This window comes from Ochotona curzoniae, unplaced genomic scaffold (genome assembly GCF_017591425.1).
Source record: "Ochotona curzoniae isolate NIBS_2020 unplaced genomic scaffold, NIBS_Ocur_1.0 contig_1, whole genome shotgun sequence".
NCBI classification, from domain to species: Eukaryota; Metazoa; Chordata; class Mammalia; order Lagomorpha; family Ochotonidae; genus Ochotona; species Ochotona curzoniae.
Genome location: NW_024464918.1, coordinates 12,386,532 through 12,403,096, shown reverse-complemented (window position 1 = coordinate 12,403,096; position 16,565 = coordinate 12,386,532). Strand labels below are relative to the sequence as shown.

General features: G+C 42.1%; 1 protein-coding gene and 1 long non-coding RNA gene across 2 annotated transcripts in view; one reads left to right on the top strand and one right to left on the bottom strand.

Moving 5' to 3' along the window:
- LOC121159916 overlaps window positions 1–2,813 on the top strand; it is a 116,566-nt gene extending 113,753 nt beyond the window's left edge. Inside the window, exon 4 of the long non-coding RNA XR_005884467.1 lies at window positions 2,536–2,813. This is a non-coding gene — a long non-coding RNA (uncharacterized LOC121159916). The remainder of the gene's footprint in view (window positions 1–2,535) is intronic.
- The window catches only part of ATP10B (ATPase phospholipid transporting 10B (putative)), a 102,731-nt gene that overhangs the window by 12,455 nt on the left and 73,711 nt on the right, over window positions 1–16,565 (bottom strand). Inside the window, exons 14-18 of the mRNA XM_040985302.1 lie at window positions 13,741–13,925; window positions 9,645–9,966; window positions 6,052–6,128; window positions 4,580–4,705; window positions 2,509–2,709 (exon numbers count right to left, since the gene is read on the bottom strand). Coding sequence (XP_040841236.1) covers window positions 2,509–2,709; window positions 4,580–4,705; window positions 6,052–6,128; window positions 9,645–9,966; window positions 13,741–13,925 — 911 coding nt within the window. The remainder of the gene's footprint in view (window positions 1–2,508; window positions 2,710–4,579; window positions 4,706–6,051; window positions 6,129–9,644; window positions 9,967–13,740; window positions 13,926–16,565) is intronic.

Below are 16,565 nucleotides of genomic sequence, written 5' to 3'. Positions count from 1 at the left end.
TTTCTTACAATTGGTTTTTCCCCAAAATTTATGTAACTGTGGCTCAAGAGAATTAATGTAACTGGGCCTTAATACTTAGTACTATTATCATGTTCTCTCTACTCTTGCTATTGTACACTTGTTAAAATGTAGATCCCTGGCATATCCCATACGCAGCCAGGATCAAGGCTTCCCAGAGACAGAGCTCAGTGGCTTTCGTGCGAAGTCTTCTTACTTGGTGGCTTTTACCTTAACTTGTTCTGGATTCCTACAGAGGTAGAGATAAAGAGTTCCCCCATGACCGACTCCCAAATGCCTGCAGTGGGGCAGGGAAGCAGTAAGGCTGAAGGCAGGATTTGGGAACTCAATCCAGGTGACGGAAACCAAGCTATGTGAAGCATCGCGGTTGCCTGCCAAGATCTGCATCACTAGGAAGCTCAGGGTGCTGTTTGCCTCCCGTGTTAGAAAACGTGGGCTCAAATATATTAAGTAGTATTGTAACTGCTAGGCTTAACACCTGGCACTGACTTTGTTTTTGCCACACTGATGCTTTTTAATGGTACATGTTTCAGTAATAGACTATGTATATCTTGTAGTATATAGCTAGGATGCCTATGGGAAGGGTACAGTAAGAAGCTAACTTAGATACATAGAACTGTCTTGTCTCCTTTGTCCCTCTACTTGGCTGCTGCCTTACTCACTCCTTCAGGCTTTGGATTATTACTGGGCTTGGTTCTCCGAAGGCCCTAAGTTACAGGTACACACTAGTAATTAGTCCGAGTGGCTCTCAGCCTGGGGTCTGCTGGGAGGGATGAAATAAAATAAAATCTCTTTACCAGGATAATGCCATATTAATTTGAGACATAAATAGATAGTCACTGGTCTGCTGCAACATCCTCAGTACCAAATGACAAATATAGCAGAAAAGTATTGTATGTGAGGAAACTGCAGAACCTGAGGGCAGGGTTTCTCTTTTCTCTGTCTGTCCCCCTCCCTTCCTTCCTCTCTCCACTCTTTCTCTGGTTTCCACTCTTTCTGTCTGGTTCTTTCTGTCTGTCAGATTCTGTCTTTCTGTCTGGTAGCAGTCGCTGAGGAGAGGCCTGAGTGAACTGGAACTACACAGTAAGTAAGTCTTTCTGGTTCGTTCGTTCTTTCTTTCTGACTGGTAGCAGTCACTGAGGAGAGGCCTGAGTGAAGTGGAACTACACAAGTTCTACTCAGGTTTTTTTTAAAGATTTTCTTTCTTTCTTTCTTTTCTTTCTTTTCTTTCTTTTCTTTCTTTTCTTTCTTTTCTTTCTTTCTTTCTTTCTTTCTTTCTTTCTTTCTTTCTTTCTTTCTTTCTTTCTTTCTTTCTTTCTTTCTTTCTTTCTTTCTTTCTTTCTTTCTTTCTTTCTTTCTTTCTTTCTTTCTTTCTTCTTTCTTTCTTTCTTTCTTTCTTTCTTTCTTTCTTCTTTCTTTCTTTCTTTCTTTCTTTCTTTCTTTCTTTCTTTCTTTCTTTCTTTCTTTCTTTCTTTCTTTCTTTCTTCTTTCTTTCTTTCTTTCTTTCTTTCTTTCTTTCTTTCTTTCTTTCTTTCTTTCTTTCTTTCTTTCTTTCTTTCTTTCTTTCTTTCTTTCTTTCTTTCTTTCTTTCTTTCTTTCTTTCTTTCTTTCTTTCTTTCTTTCTTTCTTTCTTTCTTTCTTTCTTTCTTTCTTTCTTTCTTTCTTTCTTTCTTTCTTCTTTCTTTCTTTCTTTCTTTCTTTCTTTCTTTCTTTCTTTCTTTCTTTCTTTCTTTCTTTCTTTTCTTTCTTTCTTTCTTTCTTTCTTTCTTTCTTTCTTTCTTTCTTTCTTTCTTTCTTTCTTTCTTTCTTTCTTTCTTTCTTTCTTTCTTTCTTTCTTTCTTCTTTCTTTCTTTCTTTCTTTCTTTCTTTCTTTTCTTTCTTTCTTTTCTTTCTTTCTTTCTTTCTTTCTTTTCTTTCTTTCTTTCTTTCTTTCTTTCTTTCTTTCTTTCTTTCTTTCTTTCTTTCTTTCTTTCTTTCTTTCTTTTCTTTCTTTCTTTCTTTCTTTCTTTCTTTCTTTCTTTCTTTCTTTCTTTCTTTCTTTCTTTCTTTCTTTCTTTCTTTCTTTCTTTCTTTCTTTCTTTCTTTCTTTCTTCTTTCTTTCTTTCTTTCTTTCTTTCTTTCTTTCTTTCTTCTTCTTTCTTTCTTTCTTTCTTTCTTTCTTTCTTTCTTTCTTTCTTTCTTTCTTTCTTTCTTTCTTTCCCTACCAACCACGCTGTCTTCCTTCTCTCTCCCCCCCCCCCCCCCCCCCCCCAATCGCACTTACCTCATGCTTCTGCCTACTGTTGTGCACCTCTTGCACAGTAGCTTCTCTGTGTCCCTACACATGCCAACAAGCAACCTTCAGCATCTTAGCTTCTCAGAACAGACGCAATGGAGAACAGACAAGTCGGAATGTTGGGCTTTAACTCCCAGCTCTTTCTCAATGTGTGACCTTAGCAATTAAGTGGCGGCAGCATTCCGACCATGCTACTGCACTCAACTAGCACTTACCTCACACTTCTGCCCACTCTGGTACAGCTCGGGCAATGCCAACAGTGTTTCTGCAGACACATCTTTATCCAGGATTCCAAACAGGAGAGGGGGCACGGACGTAAAGAAGAGATTGAAGAATATCATCTGCCAGTAGTCGATCATGGTGGAGCCAGTGAAGCCACAGAAGAACTGATACCAGAAGAGCAGCATGACATAGCACTGCACACACAGAACAGCCCTGGTAAGTAAGCAGCATGTCTCAGATTGGATGCCTGGAAGAAACTCCAGTGTTGAACTCCACAGTCAATTCAATGTTCACATTTCACAGCATGCAGGCTTTTAATACTCTCTGAAATTGGTTTCAGATGTGGAAGACATCGCAGTTCTTCACCTTCTAACTGCAACGAACAGACAATGAATACCTACCGGGGCGGCTGGAGCATCAGGCCAAAAACGTCATCGGCACTTTGAAAGCGTGGCTGCATGGAACCGTTCAAATTTAAAGCTGAGAAGAGGCAGTGCTTATTCAAAAGAATCTTTGCATGCTCCCCCCCACCCCAATTAAGCAGGCATATTTTGCATTCTAAGTAAAAAAACCTCTCAGAGTGCGTGTCTAGTCAACTAGACTGACTTGTTCCCATAGACTTGCTGAGAGAATATTACCATCCACTTGATTGAATTTACGTTATTATTTGTCATACTGTTTACTTAGATACATTGAACTTTGACAGACTGTCTCACTCCTCAGCTAGGGTGACTCGCATGGCTGGAATGGCAAACCGGGACAAACCGGGACAGCAAGAAACTCAACTAATAAATAAAATGCTACGTTGTAGGCACCCTTAACTGCTGTGTTTCTCTATTATTACCCTGGGTTTTACACAAACAAGAATCAGATGATATTTGGAGGCTCTTGGGCATTATATAGAACTAGAGTGCATAACTCATTCCTATATTTCCTTAAGACAGTAATACTCTGTAACCATCATTAACCATGGATTGTTCTAACAACACAGACACCACTCTGTTTCTCACCCCAACACCGTCTTTGCAACACAACACCATTTCCAAGGCACACAGTACGTTAATAGACATATGGAGGATTGCCTCCCTGTTCTTGTTGATGAACAAACTGGGACTCAGAGAAAGCTAACCAGAGATGCGTCACTCACACAACAACACCAACAACACCTGCAAGAACTTTCAGCAAGGAGATGTGCTGCTGCCAAGATATTCAGTTCTGGCGTAGAAGTCTTACATTAGTTACACACCTTTACCTCCCCCCATCCAAGCCCTGGGGTACAGCTCTGCCTTGGGAGCAGCTGTCCAGAGAGGAAGCCTAAGATCATATATATTCAAATCTGTTTCCTAATAACCAAAAAATAAAGCCGGGGGGGGTTGCGTATTTCTGCTACTGCTTAGCATACCATTTCAGATGCCCAACATCCTCTGCAGGAGGGCCTAGGCTGGATGTCCAGCTCCTGACTCCAGCTTGCTGTAAGGCAGGCATGAGGGCACAAACAAATGCATTCCTGCCACCCAAATAGGACCCTTGAATTGAGTTAATCAATTCAGGCCCCATTTTCTTAGTGTCATCTGTAGATGGAACCATTGGACAAATCTGATGCAGAATGGTTTGGAAAACTATGCATTCTCCCCACAAAATGTACAATTCCACAGCTTAAGCATCCCACATGTATAAAAACATACCATTACTGCCTCCACTTTACACATGGTAAAATGGAAGTTTGGCAGATATTTCCACATATGGAAATATTACAGTGGAAACAGTATATCTGAGTCCTGAGTTCCTGCTCATAACCCCTCCTGCTGCCTGCTATTTGTCCAATAGTTCTCATACAGTATCACCCTTTCTTACATTTTCATGAAAATAAACTATCATCCCTTTTTCTCTTAAGGAAACTAAAGCCCAGAGAATTAAGTTGTTCACCCAAGATCACAGAGCTATTAAAACAGTTTCTACATCCAAACATGCAGGTCAGCCTGACTCATTCTCTGTGCTGTCCCCAGGGCCAGGACCTGCAAGACCTGCGGGGGCAGCAGGGGGTGTTGCTGCAGGGCCACTCACCACGTTCTTATAGAAGAAGTACACCACCATTCTGGCCAAGCGTGAATAGCACCAGTGGCCGTGGACGAGCAGCAACTTCTTGAGGTACCTGAAGCGGGAGATGGCGAAGTCACTGGACATGACAGCCTGGAAGGGAGGAGAATTGTGAGCTTTCATCACAGCCATCAGTGTGACCTGCAGAGTTCCCTTGGGGGGTGATTCTTAATTACAGGTACACAGCTGGAAACGTCCCTAAGACCCTTGATTCTCCGTGACTCTGGGTTCTGATGCCCTCATCTACCTTTTGGGGAAATGCAAATCTCACTAGGATGCCAGGAATACAGACAGAGATAAAGGGTATAGTCTGGTTGATCATCTCCAACCACTTATCCTATAACCATTTATTGCAACCTGCTATGTGTCAAACCCCATGTCACAGATAAAATTCACCAGACAACAGGGGATTCTGTTCCGGTATTTCTCAAACTCCCAACACACTTCACTGCCTCATGGGACAGCTTATTTGAGCTAAAGCTTGGCTAGCTCTACCTCTACCTGCAGCTGAAATGTGTTGTTTGAACTTGGGATTACTGAGAATGAGATACGGTTTACAGTGCTGTCTTAAGAGCAGCAGGCAGGTCTAGGTGTATCCGGTTATAGATGTGGGTATGATTCATCAGCAGGGGATTTCAACTCCCTAAATCTGATCTCATATCTGAAAACAATGAGTTACCAATGCCCAACACACAGGGGCAGGGTGATTATTAACCTCCCTGATAGAATGACTATGAAATGCCTCACACAGTGCTCGGACGTGACACTCAGAGGCAACACAAAACTATTTCTTGGGTTCATGGTCAGTGCTCCTTTATCCTCATGAACAAATTGAGACAATGCCAACAGTTCCACACAAGTGCTGAGAATGCAACTGTTACAAATTCTAAAGCCAACAAAATAGGGTGGGTTCTTTTAACAGGAAAAGTTAGCAGGTCAAGTTACTATGCTTCTTCTAAGCTGAAACTTTGCTAAATTGGGTATACCATGAAAGTGTACCAAGCAATATATGAGTCATTCTGCTCGTGAAGACTCCAATAGCAGTTGACAAATGTTTTCATATGCCATTATATCTGTCACTGCTTACCAACAGCAACACACCTTGGTATATCGGTGGCGGTCACACATAGGAAATGTGGACTCGAAGGCACGCTTGTACCTCCCTGAATGACTAACTACGATTTGATTCTAGACTACAGATATTTCCAGAGTCCTTGAAAGAGTAAGGCATCCCGTAATCTCATTTTGTATTACAAAAAAAAAAATAATAACACAGTACCAGCACTGTGTTGTTGGAGGATGCTTGAAGGCATCTCAGAAGAAAATTCTATATAGTACTAAGCAAAAAGTTCTTCCTACATGGTAGAGAATTCCTTATATTGTCAATAAGGATTAAGGCACAATCAAGAAGAGATAAGAACAGTGCAAAGGGACAATACCTGCATGCCTTCCTGCCCAGATATTCCAATTCCAATGTCAGCAGCTTGAATCATGCTTACGTCATTGGCTCCATCACCTGAAACAAGAGAGACCATGAGGGGTCCAGCTTCTAAGTGCTGCTTTGCACACCAGTGAATCCTGTCAGTGTATCTCTGAATAGATTTTGGAAATCATTGTTCTAGTAACTCATCTGAGAACAAGCTTTTTTCTTTGCCCAGACAGTCCCACTTTAAAAAAAAAAAATTCAATTACTACTAACTTTTCTATGTGAGGGGGCACACACATAACAGTTATTAGGCTTCAGTTCAGACCACCTGAAAAACAACCAGGTTCAGCAAAATCATGCTTCAACACTATAAACAACTAAATACCAAAATGAAAATAGACATCAGACAACTGAATAGTAATCTATACCCATTTTAAGGTGTATAGAACCCAGTTGTATATAAACTAAAATTCAAATGTCTATGAAGAAGTCACAGGATATGGTTAAGAACCTGCATTTTCCTTTTAACATATTGGTTAATCAATATCATGTCAATTAATACCATAATGTTCTAAATTATTGATGATGTTATGTTGTGGCTTTTAATTGGGATGATACTCTGCTGGCTCTACCTTCAGACCAAGAAACCGTTGAACTTATCAGGACAATAACATGCTGGACTTTATGCTTCTTAAATACTTCTCATGAAACAATCTCCACTGAATTTGAACTGTGGTAATGCAACAAGGTGGAGCAATCCACTATGGGGGGAGGGTTTTGAGAGGGGTGGGAGGAATCCCAGTGCCTATAACACTGTGTCACGTAAGGCAATGTAATTAATAAAATAAAGGAAATTATGAAAAAAAAGTCATAAGCCTTCGAGGATACAATGGTGGTTGAGACTTGCGCAATGCTGGTATCTCACCTAAATGCCCTTTACCAATGTTATGAACTTGCTGGTGAACAAGTAGAGATTCTAAACAATTTAGACATTTACTGACGGTTATCCAGCTAGTGAACACACGCAGCAGAATTGGAACTCAGATCTTTTGAATTTCAAACCAATAGTCTTCCCTAACTCAATCTAGCTCGCCAGTATACTGAGCAGGCCATGCCAACTAGAGTGTTATGACAGGCAAACCACACAGTCAGCGGTGTCCAAGGCCAGGTACAAGGTTCCCATGCTCCATTTTGCTTCTGAATAGAGGAAACCTAGATAGACCATTTCCCCACCCAAGCTCAGCACATTCAGGACACCAGACTAAAAGCCAAGAAATCTCACACTCACTGTTGTATCTTTCCCTTACACTAAGACCATTTTTCTGTGTTAATGGAAATGCTCTCAAGCTGCACAATCAAATTAAAAAAAAAAAAAAAACCAAACAATCAACCACCAGCGCTTGCTGCTATTGGAACGTGGCTGGTGCAGTTAGTGTTAATGACTAAGTGTAAGTAACCATGTGCAGCTCTGAACATGGTTGTGTGCTATGAGATCTTCTCCAGGTCCCTCACTCTTCGCCAGAGCTTTATCTTTGAAACCAGGGTACAATGAGCTCACCTCCGTAAAGGGTCAGCCTTTGTGAGTCAACAAGCAAAATAAACCCTGCTTGTCACTACAACGCTAGCTGTCGTTTATAAAGGTTATGTTCGGAAACATAAAAAACCATTCTAAGCATCTCTTAAAAAAAATGCAGTAGGCTGTGGCCCTTGGTTTGTCAACCCCTGACACAGACCACATTGTTTTCATCCTCCTCCGGGCCCCACTTTTTTTTTTTTCTAGCAGCTTCTCAGAATAAGCTGTATTCAATTTATATAATTTATGTTACAGGATATGGAATTAGAAGGATGAGAGAGTAAATCTTCATTTCATTATTTGATATGCACTGCTCTTAAAACTTCCATTATTATAGGAAGCTTTTATTAGACCAACTGTTCTGTTCTTGATGGCATGGCAATGCACCATTTTAGTCTTGCCCATGGCAGAACAAATCTAACCTTTAAAACCTCTTTTCTTAGCACACCAACAGGAGTAGAGGTGTGGATTCAGGCTATTTCTCACCCTGCTGGTTTTGTTTCCGTGGCTTTGGCAGTGGAGCCAATTTCTGACTTCAGGGAATCAGTACTGGGCTACAGCTTTGTGTGTCTACATTTCTGAAGAGGATGACAATTCAGCGTATAAGAGTAGGATGTAATTGTTACAGATTGATTCCTGCATTCTTTCTTCCTCCCCCTTACTTTTGTTCTGTACTGCTTTTTATAAAAAAGTTCCACCATTTCACAATAGGTAATAGATTTCTTATTTTATGTGCAGAAGAGAAAACCATCTTCTTTGCCCATAAAGGAAGAAGAGAGGCTGGCACACTCTATAGGAGTGTCCCTAGGTCTCCCCTTATGCAGTGGGATATGTTACAAGACTCCCAATAAATGTTCAAAAACACAAAAAGATCTGACCCCTACATATATCACTTTCCCTATGACATACATACCCATGATAAAATTTACTTTATACAATAGCCATACCAAAACATAACCAACATTGCAAAAAATACACCAGTCACGATAATATTTTTTAACAAAAAGTTATGAATTGTTCATTCCGGAAATACTACATTTAATATGTTCAGACCTTACTTGATCAGAGATAACTTAAAACCATGCAAAGTTCTAAGGAAGGGCCTACACATATACCATGTAATTGCTGTGAGATCCAATAGGGAACAAGAGAAATATTGTTCCTTTACTCAAGCACCTCATAGTCCACTTAGTAGGCCATTATAGAACATATGACAGAACTCTGGAGTACTAGGTGCCAAGGGAGCTCCCAGAAGAGTACAAAATGTGGAGGGATTGGAAGGAGTACTTTATAGAGGACAGCAGCGGTGAAAAAACTCAGGAGCATAATAGGACAAGGCTTGTGAGTAAGCTAAGCTAAGCCATTACATCAGTTTGAATAAGCCAACTTCCGGGAAGTTGAACATGGCCAAGAGTGATGTGGCTAGAGGATCTAAGACCAAATCATGAAAATTTTTTTCAACTGTTCTTGGAAGATGGTAAGTCCATGCATTTTTATGTCTCTGTCTCAACATCATTATGGTTTAGTTCTCTCAGCAATTCTTTATCAGTGACCTTGGCAGCATTTATTGAGGATATGCTTTGCACTGGCTTTGCATTTGAGAAATAATATGAAACATGAGGCACTTCAAATGTTTACAATCTTCCTTCTAGCCATCAATACTCAGCGGATCATTAAGACCATAAGCACAAGAGATTGTATAGATGTGCACATTACTGCAGATGAGTTGATCTGCATTTCAGAATTCAGATAATCTATGGTTGGTGGTAACATTTCCAAGAAATGTAATGTTCTGAATTCAATACTCCTGTTGACTTTAACCTCTATCTAAAGCTTGGGTTTTCTATAGCCAACCTGAGCTTTGATTTACTCCTACTCCAGTTAGCTTCTAGTTACCCCATTTTCAATTCTCTGAGACAATCACCCTGAGCCTAAGCAACTCGACTATGGTACTTCACCTCCCGCCTGTAGTCTCGGGCTCTCGTCAAGTCATCCCTGCCAAGTTGTCAAACACATCTCCCCACTATGATTACCTATGGAAAGGGTCATGACGCGCAACTTGTCTCGCACCAGCTTGACGATCATACTCTTTTGGAGAGGTGTGCAGCGGCAACACAGCACAGACCGGCAGTACTGGGTCAATTCCAGAAACTTCTTCTCTAGCTTTCCCTGCAAAATGGTATTCAGTGTCTTTCCATCAATGACCAATCCAAATGCTGGAACTGCAGCTCCTGGAGGGACTGATGGTATCTTATAGGGTAGATGGAATCCGAAGAACGTGCAGCATGGCTTCTGTGGCTCATGCAATTGCTTTATCTCTTCCAGTGCACAATTGAGGATCGATTCACAAGTTTCCTGTGAACAATCATAATAATAGAATACAGGTAAGCAGACTGGTAAATGTAAAACACTTATAAAACTATACTATTCTAGATTGCTTGGGGATTAGTCTCCAGTTTTTACATTTCTCCACAGTATCTGAAACAGCAACAAGGACATGTTAATTTTGAGCTAAATAAGTGATCAGAATAAGTGATACTGCCTTACCATGGGAAGGGAAAGAGGTCACCAAGATTTTCGGTTACTAAATAATACTAAAATACACCAGCTATGATGATTCATATTTCTTATAAGTTATTGTGGCTTTCTTTTGTTTACTCAGAACATTCCTGTGTGGCTGATTGGGTGTGTATTATTGATCTCAGGGACGAGGAAATTGAAATAAGATTCTGAGTCATTCACTCACAGTCATCCTTCAGCAGGCAGTAGCATCACTATTACTAGCTTCCTAAGTCAAAAAATACTTTGACCTTGCTTTTATCCATGAATCTATTCATAAAGGGAATTTATAACCATAGGTATTAATTACTGGCTACATTTGTACAAGCTGATTATAGATGTGAAAGTCTTTTACTGATTGAAAAAATTCTGAATTTTTTTGAGCTTTTGACCTGGTATTGTTGTAGGGAAGGTATTTCCTTTTACCAGTTCTCTCATATTTCAGATTATATCAGAGATAAGTCTTATCTTTGGTTCTACTTACATTCTTAACACCCTTTTCACCACTGTGATCGTTACTTAAAAATAAACACAGAGAAGACTCTGGTGAACAATGTGTTACTCATTTTTCAACATCATTGTTTTATTCAGATACTCTTCATTTCACAATGTTCCTTTATCCATCACAAGGGATGTAATTTTCCTTGATTAACAGTACAGTAAATATCTTCTACATGCAAACAACAATCAAAGTGGTTCGATTTAATGAAATCACTAAGTCAATCCAAAACAGCTCATATGTTCATTTCTGGCAAGGTTGCAAGTAACAGGTTTGGGGATCACTTACCTAGACTTTTCTAAAGCCAGTTTATCATTTCTGAGTCTTTAGAGGATGCTAAATGCAATATTGCAAAAGTAACTATACAATCAAGCCTGAAGGGGTCCCAGTAGTGGTTCACGGAGTGAGTGGGAACCACTTCAGTGTCCTCCTCGTTGCAGATTGAAGTTGGCATCACTCATATATCAATTTTCCAACACATGATTATAGCAAGTCACTGGAAATATAAGCTTCAAATTTAGGTCTCTGAATTACTTTACTTTCAACTTCTAAGGATAGGAACCACAATATTTACTACTTATTAAGCATTTAATCCACATCAGATCTCGTAGCGGGGCAACCTTCTAAATAGTTAAGCGTCTACTGGTATTTCTGGCTTTGTTTTAATCTCCTTTCTTGGAATATGTGCTAGACCTAGGGACTTCTTTCCACTGAAAAGAATTCCATAAAAGGGACGGGATGTCACTTTCCACACTAGGTTATAAAAAGATCACGGCTTCTGACTTGATACTGGTTCTCACTGTCTCCTGATGGCTCCCTTTGGGGGAATCCTGCCGTCATGCTGTGTAGCAGCTACATAGAAAGGCCTACAGCACGAGGCACACAGGCACTTGCAAATCTTCTTCCTTCCCATTCCCACACTACTCACACACCCAATAGAGCTCTCAGATTGGGCCAGGGTTATGGTCACTGCACTGCTGCCTCAAGAGAGACTTTCAATTTGACGCAGCCAGCTACGATGCCCCCAGAATCACGACCCTTAGAAGCCACTGCTGTTTCAACTGCCAAGCTTTGAGGTCATTGGTTTTGCAGCTATAAATAATACAGGCACTATGCCAAAGAACTGTGCGTCTTCTGTCATACTGCTTAACCCTGTCACGTGTTTTACTGTAAATATTTTTAATCCCTATTGTATAGGTGAGGAAGATGAAGTTCAAGAAGTGTGACATTTGGACTACATTAAGCTTTCAATATATTTAGTTACAATAACAATAGCAACTGTTGCTTTTAGTTCCTATCTAGTGTATTACCCCATTTCAAATCTCCTTCACAGATCAACTCTCCAGTGCTGGGCTAGCACTTCCTTCCTCTCACGAATGATGAGCATACTGAGGTCTATATAGGTCCCACACCCTGATTATTGCTGTAAAATACACAACAAAGAAACACTTGTTCTAAATTAATTCATAGTGCATTGGGCCAAACACCCCTAAAGGAAATAGATAATGACTATGTCATAATTAAACTGAGGTCTAGATAAAGCTGACATGCACAATGTGTTTCTCCCAGTTAATGCATTCGTTACCTATTTCCTGACAAGGAGTTGACAAGAATCCCTCTTATGGTTTCACTGGGTCTAGGAATATAGGCAAGGATGAGGATTCAGTCAATGTCTTGGAAGAGATTAGACCTTTCAGAAAGGATTAGCAGTGACTGCCTTAAAGATACACAGTGGCCAGCTGCTCCTTAGAAGCTTTGGCTACTTAATCACCAACATCTCAAGCTTGCTATGGATGCTCTGCATATAAGACAATCTCCAGAAACTGGTTCCTCCTGCCTGCCCCTTCCCCAACACCCAGCCTGGCTGCCTCACATACTTCCCCAGGCCTGCCTTCCAAAACTACCTGCACGAAGAGAAGCACTGCAAACTGAATTTCCCTGGCAAGCAGGACAGGCAGACTCCATCCCTACTACGGAACTCTAGATTCAAGGAAGCTACAACTTACTTTATGTCCTAAGCATAATATTAAAGCCGATGGTTTTTTCTGAGATTATTTCCTCTTTGAAAATTCATTAGCGGTTAATCTAATCATAGTATAATCTGTACACCTGAAAGGAAAGTAGATGAGGTTTTGATTCATCTAAAGGGCCTTAGGCATTTCTCAAGGTTTCTTTTTAAAGAGTTGTGTATAATTTCTCCACGGAACAAAGCCATAACATAATCCCCTTAAGCTGCTATTCTGTGTCTAGATCAGCAAAATGGAAGGAGCAGCATGAGACCCAGTGTCCTCTGCTGCCTCCTTCTCTGGCTGTTTCATGTTCCATCTCTTTCCCTCTTCTCCATCCTTTACCCTATGAGATGCTTTAAGTCTGAATCATCTGCCACTCACCTCCTTGCCACCCAATGCTTTCCTTGTTCATGTTTCCCATAGATTTTTTAATAAGAAAAAAATTTACTTTATGAAATTAGAACGTCACATTAACAGAGAGAAGGAGAGACAAAGATCTTCCATCAGCTGGTTCACCCCCCAACTGGCTGCAATGACCAGAGCTGAGCCAAACCTAAACCAGGAGCTTCTTTTGGGTCCCCCACGTTGGTTCACGGTCCCAATACCTTGGGCCGTTCTCAACTACTTTTCCACACCACAAGCAGGGAGTTGGATGGGAAGTGGAGTCGCCGGGATTAGAACCGGCACCCATATGGGATCCTGGGACATGCAAGGCAAGGACTTTGGGCACTAGGCTGTTGTGCTAGTGTCCCCCACATCTCAAAGCCCATCTCCCATGTTCATCAGCCAATGTGATGGTGAAAATTAATCCTTGTTTAACAAAATATTGGAACAGGGAGAACAATTGATCTCTCTCATTCACTTGTTCACTTCCCTGTGTATTTGCAGCAGCCAGGGCTGTGTCTGGCCAAAAGGCAAGATCCTGAAACCAGTTCTCTATTTTGAAACGTAGGGACTCAAATACTTAAACTACCATGTGGCACCTCCCTGGAGTGTGCACCAGGCTGTCCTCTGCTGCCCAGGGGCTGCTCTGTCACTGACTGGTTGCTTCTTAGGGCTCACCTGACTCTCGGTATTAACAGAGTACACGGTGTCAGTCTGGTCCAACAGCTTGCACGAATAGGCGATGTTGACTGCTGTTTCCTGCTTGTCTCCAGTCAAGACCCAGAGCTGGATCCCAGCCTCTCGCAGAGCAGCGATGGTATCTGGAACGCCCTCCTGCAGCCGGTCTTCAATTCCAGTGGCTCCTAGGGTGAACAAAGATACCACAGGTAATGTTTCAGTGAAACAGTAACTGCCTCATTTCCTCAAAGATCTAGGAAGCGAAGCCATGCTTATTAATACCTGCATGTGCTAGGCTATGCTTGTCACCCTACATTTAACTGATCTCTACTCTCTCAGAGCCCAGAGGTCTTCTGTTAGCATTTATAACTGAGCTGAGTGATGAGAGGAGGTCAGAGTACCATGTGAATTTAACCATTAGATCAAAACTTGCCTTGCAAGATCAGAGAGCCACTTGCCGAGGAGTCATTAAAGTTCAGATCTGGAGAACAGGGCAAGGAAGTGAAACAAGAGGAAAATTGCATGTAGAAGGATCAACACACATGAATACCCTGAGGTCTGAGTAGAAGGTCACCCAGAGCCTCCGCAGTGACCTTAAGGGAGATGAATACATTACCCCCCCCCCGCCCCCCCACAAAGACAGCTCTGAAAGGGTGTCAAGTTGCAGAGTGGCCTGAGCAGTCTGGGGTTTTAAGGGCATTCCTAAGAATGGATTGCAAGAAGGTGGCTGAAGTTCAGGGCTAACAACTATGCAGGCCGCAGAGCCAGGCCAACCCAGCAGCAACGGGACTGGCTAAGTAGACAGCCTGGAATCTATTCATGCTTCCAGCAGAATGAATATGCACTCACACCTTTGGGTAACATCCTTCGAAGGAAGCAAACATGCTTCCTTTTAAATGATCAATAGCTCTGTACCAACCCTGAAGAATACATATCCAGATACTGAATGGTTGCAAGGTGATTAAGCAAAACCAAATCTGCATTTAAAGTAGGAATCATTTCAGACCACAGTCCAATGACACTCCATTTCACTCTGAACAGGAGCAAGGCATTTTGTTTCTTTCAATAATCTAGAGTGAGACTAGGTTCGCATACCAGTACACTGAAACCATACTGAAAAGATCACTTCATATTGAGATTTTGCATGAAGGCAATTTTGCATGAAGCTTTTTAGTGCCATGCCAAAGCCTCTTCCCAGACCTCTCCTCTACTTTCCAAGCCACCTTGAGGGGGAGAAAAAGAGCCTCTCTATTTCCAAATGTGCCACTTCTGTATCTCATGTCCACACACTGTCCTAGAAAGTGATGTCTCGAGCCCCATCCTGCCTTCCCAGCGTGAGTGCGGCTGGAACATCCTGAGGCCAATTTATATTAACAGGATGACAAGCGAAAGAGGGAGGAGGAAAACACATTTATTTGTGTGAATAAAGAGAAAATGAAACAGGAAGGCTGTGAATGTCTTTTCCAGCCACAGGAAGCTGACTGGTTCTGACAAGTGTTCTCTCACACCCAGCCAGTTGAACACTTTCTCACCATAGGGGAGATCACAGCAAGATCACAGGGCTGCCCTGACACCAAAGCAGCCTTGGTGGTGGCGGTGGGAGGCACACTAATGCAATGCCTTCCAGTGGCCTGACACTGTGTGTGTGTGTGTGTGTGTGTGTGTGTGTGTGTGTGTGTGTGTGTGTGTGTGTGTGTGTGTGTGTGTGTGTGAGGCAGTGGGAGGAGTGGTATTTAAAATGACTTAGCAGGTCCAATTTTAAAGGGACTCTTACAGGGCAGCAAGCAAAGGCAGGAGAAGGTGAGCAACAAGATGCTGTTCTCATGTTGCCAGTCACACACTCAATAAATCACATTGCCACCTTGTACATGGCAAAGGCACTGCCACCTTCTAACAGCCTGAGTCCTTATGTTTGGGCCATCTTGCCTGGCTGGGCAGTCTAAAGGGTTTGATTTGTTGAGAAGAGAAGCCAAGACTCAGGGGAGCAAGCAATGTGTGAGGGATGGGTGCAGGATCACAACAGGATGAGACCTTGGCTTTCATTCCCAAGGTGAAGGGAAGGTTGTTGCCATGCGGCCAGTCCACGCTGCAGGAACATTGGCATACCTAGATCATTCTCCGAGATGCGAGCTGTACTGATCCTAATAAACCTCCCTCCCACTACTCCTCAGCACTGCTTTTCCTGCAACAGAAATACACCCTGTCTCGTTCCAAGTCTTTGTGCCTCTCATTTCTCCCCAACTCATCACTCTTCCTCGCACACAGTAGCAGCCAGAGTAAAACAGAAACTGGCCTCTGCTTCTACCTTCTTGTACTCTCCCAAAGGTTACCGTGTGATTGACATGGCCTTGCCAAATCCGATGCCTGCTGACTTGTGTCATCTCCCATTGTTTCTCCCGACAACCTGATCCAGCCTCGGCAGAACTCTGTGACTGCAGCCGCCCTGGAATCTTCACCTCTGCACCTTCATGTGGGCCCTGCCCTCTACCTGCAAGACCCTGCCTGCTCCACCTTCCCTCTCCTAGGCCATCCTCACGTCGGGTAATTAGTAACTCCTTTGCCCTTTCATCCTACTTTCATCACACTTGGTAGAAATCAATCCTCCATCTCCTCACTAGCTTTGGAATTCTTGGAAAATCACATTTATGGCTCTTGCTCCCAATATGCTACGTGACACACAGCAGGTGCTCACTAAGGATTTGGATGCCTGCAGACATGTGCTAAGTGAGAGGGAGCCACACTCCCAGGCTTACTCCAGCAAGGAATACAAGAATGCCCTCAGAGCATCCTCAGAAACCTTGGATTCAAAATAGGCATTGCCCATT